Source organism: Austrofundulus limnaeus, unplaced genomic scaffold (genome assembly GCF_001266775.1).
Source record: "Austrofundulus limnaeus strain Quisiro unplaced genomic scaffold, Austrofundulus_limnaeus-1.0 Scaffold393, whole genome shotgun sequence".
NCBI classification, from domain to species: domain Eukaryota; kingdom Metazoa; phylum Chordata; class Actinopteri; order Cyprinodontiformes; family Rivulidae; genus Austrofundulus; species Austrofundulus limnaeus.
The window spans coordinates 489740-492469 of NW_013952795.1; the positions used below are offsets into that span (position 1 = coordinate 489740).

Sequence of the window (2730 nt, forward strand, 5' to 3'; positions counted from 1 at the left end):
AGGCCAATTTCAAGGTGTTTAGAAGAGGAAGTGATGAGGATAAGTTTATTTTCTATTTAAAGGTAAAAACAGCATTTTAATAACAGCTAAATGTGACATAGATACTTTATTATGGTATAGTATTTAAATGTATGCCTGAGAAACACATAAAATTGGCCCTTTAATAAAATGTCTATGTTTTGATCCTGATGTAGTCTTGACTCACAGCAGCCGTGTCCTGCTCCTCGTGTCCTCTAATCCCAGCCTGCAGGACGTCTGACCCCTGGGTGGAKTCTTACGTAAGAGGAAGACACACAGGAACGCCCCGTGGTCTCCTGTTAGGTAAGCTCATTAAGAGTCAGAGCAGGATGCTCAAAAACACAAATAAGCCTCAGAGTGTGCAGCTCCTGCTCTGACGGGAACGTCACTCTTTCAGGATCTGTTCGTTAGACCGAGGTTTAGTTTTTCTCTCTGCTTCCAGATTATTCTGCTCTTCTCAGCAACGACACGTTACTGAATGCTCCTGGGCCTCACGGCACCAAACGCCTCCTCCCACAACAACACCCCCCGATCTGCTCCAAATGTCGTCCATGCAGCTMTTAAAGCAGCCGAAGAATCCATCCACGGCTAACGCTAACAGCAGCYTCCCTGCTGCAGAGCTGCACTCGTCCTGTGTGTTCCTCCTGAGCCCAGACAAGCTGCTGGGATGATTTCAGCTGACAAGTGTGTGCTCTGCTGCTCTGCTGCTCGTCCTCAGAGCTCCACCACACTTTCTGCTTCTTCCTCTGCAGCCTTGAGTTAAACTCATCAACTGTTCGCCTGGTATCTGTCCAAACATCACTAAGAGTCAACAGAAAACCACAAATAAAAACAGTTTATGCTCAATCAAATCTTCTTCTTACTGTTTCCTGATTAGGTTGTTTAGCTAACAAAACAAAATGTTGGCTCATTTATGAAAGAACAGCTGCTGTGAATTAAATATTAGGGTCATTGTGAAGTGCAGTTTAATAAAAATATTCATCAGCAGTTAATATCTTACCTGTCCATGATAAATTTGCTCTCAGATGGGAGAAAAGGTTTTTCTCTGTGCTCCTCCTGTCCAAATAAAAGTTTTGTGGTAAAAGTAAAATATTTTACAGTATTTGTTTTGGTTCATTAGTTCTGTCTAAACTGATGTTCAAAAACTTTAAAACCTTAATTTGCTTTTAAAACTACTTTAAGAACTGTTCAAAGAAAACAAACCAGAACACAAGCTAAAAGCTATGAGCAAAGCAGCTAAAAAAGCAGAAGGCTAAAAGCTAAAAGTAGAAAAAAGATAAAGACTAAAAGCAGCAAAACTGTACGTAAAAGATATAAGTAGCAAAAAGCTAAATGCTAAAAGTGGCAAAAGACCAGCTAAAAGCAGCAAAAAGATAGCTTAACTCTAAAACTACTTAAATTTAGCAAAATGTAGCATACTGATAGGTAAAAGGCAAAGGCTAGTCAGAAGCTAGATGTAGCAAAGCCAACAGTTGAATGCTAAAAGTAGCCAAAGGCTAGCTAAAAGGAGCATATTGCTACCTAAAAGCAGCAAAAGGCTGGCTAGAAGCTAAATGTAGCAAAACGATAGCTAAAACAAAAAAAAAAAATAGCAAAAGATTAGGTAATATTGTCCTGCTATAGCACCCTAAGGCAAGCTTAAAACTAAATGTAGCAAATGAATGGTAAGAGCTAAAATAAGCTATAAGTATAAACTTTAATGTTAGCTAGAAGAAGTAAAATATTTGCTAAAACAACAGAATAATAGAGGAGCTGAACAGAAGCTAAAAGTAACAAAAATCTAATTAAAAGCTAAACATAGTAGCTAGTAGGCTAGCTAAGAGTAGCACAAGAAGACATAAACAGAGGCAGCAGCTAAATTTCAAAAATAAAAAATATTTGTGAAAGAATGAGATTTGATGCATTAAGATATTAAATTAAACATTTTGAAAAGTTTAAGTTACAAAAAGCAAAAGTCATCTCCTGAAAGAGCTGAAAGTGTTGATTTATAAAATAAAATAAAATAAAATAAAATAAAACATGTTTGAGTCTGCAGACCTCAGAGGCTGATCTGAGGACAGCAGGGACGTCAGGCTGTCACGTGACCAGGTCGGCAGGGATTGGCTCAGATCAGCTGTGACATCAGAGCCACGCCTCCTCCTCCTCTCCGTTTGATCCCCTCCTCAGCACCACCCAGCGCCCCCTCCCTGACACAGATGGTTGCTGCTGGTTCCGCTCGGCCGTCTGGGGCCCAGTCTGCACATTGAGGACCTCCTGCCTTCGGACTCCTTCGGGTTCTCCTGTCGCGGACTCCTCGGCTCCTCCCTGCAGCCCACCTCCCCCTGCTGTCGGCCTTGGAGCGGAGGAGGCTGGAGGAGATCAGCGCCGAGCTTCAGGAGGACAGCTGTGCGGATGAGCCATGCCCGGCCCGGGCATCCTCTGACCGGCTGCACCGGTCCTCCTCTGGGGCTTCCCGCGCAGCAGAGGGATGAAAATCTGCAGTCATGATGCAAGGTAACCGACCAGGACCCCGAGTCCTCCTCCCGAGTCCTCCTCCCGAGTCCTCCTCCCGAGTCCTCCTCCCGAGTCCTCCTCCCGTCCTCTGATGTCCTGCTGGGCCCATTAGAGCTAGTCAATCCCATGATGTGATCTGTCACGCTGTGTGTGTGTGTGTGTGTGTGTGTGTGTGTGTGTGTGTGTGTGTGTGTGTGTGTGTGTGTGTGTGTGTGTGTG

At 43.6% G+C, this 2730-nt stretch overlaps 1 protein-coding gene and 1 long non-coding RNA gene across 2 annotated transcripts in view; one reads left to right on the plus strand and one right to left on the minus strand.

Moving 5' to 3' along the window:
- Positions 1-86: 86 nt before the first annotated feature.
- LOC106528652 (uncharacterized) lies at positions 87-2143 on the minus strand. The gene is made up of 3 exons (XR_001311524.1): positions 2056-2143; positions 1019-1074; positions 87-819 (listed from the first exon to the last, which is right to left on the minus strand). It is a non-coding gene; the product is annotated as an uncharacterized LOC106528652 (long non-coding RNA).
- Positions 2063-2730, plus strand: part of LOC106528651 (SH3-containing GRB2-like protein 3-interacting protein 1) — a gene marked incomplete in the record, with an annotated part of 56469 nt that continues 55801 nt past the window's right edge. The window contains 1 exon segment of the mRNA XM_014023876.1: positions 2063-2511. Coding sequence (XP_013879330.1) covers positions 2502-2511 — 10 coding nt within the window.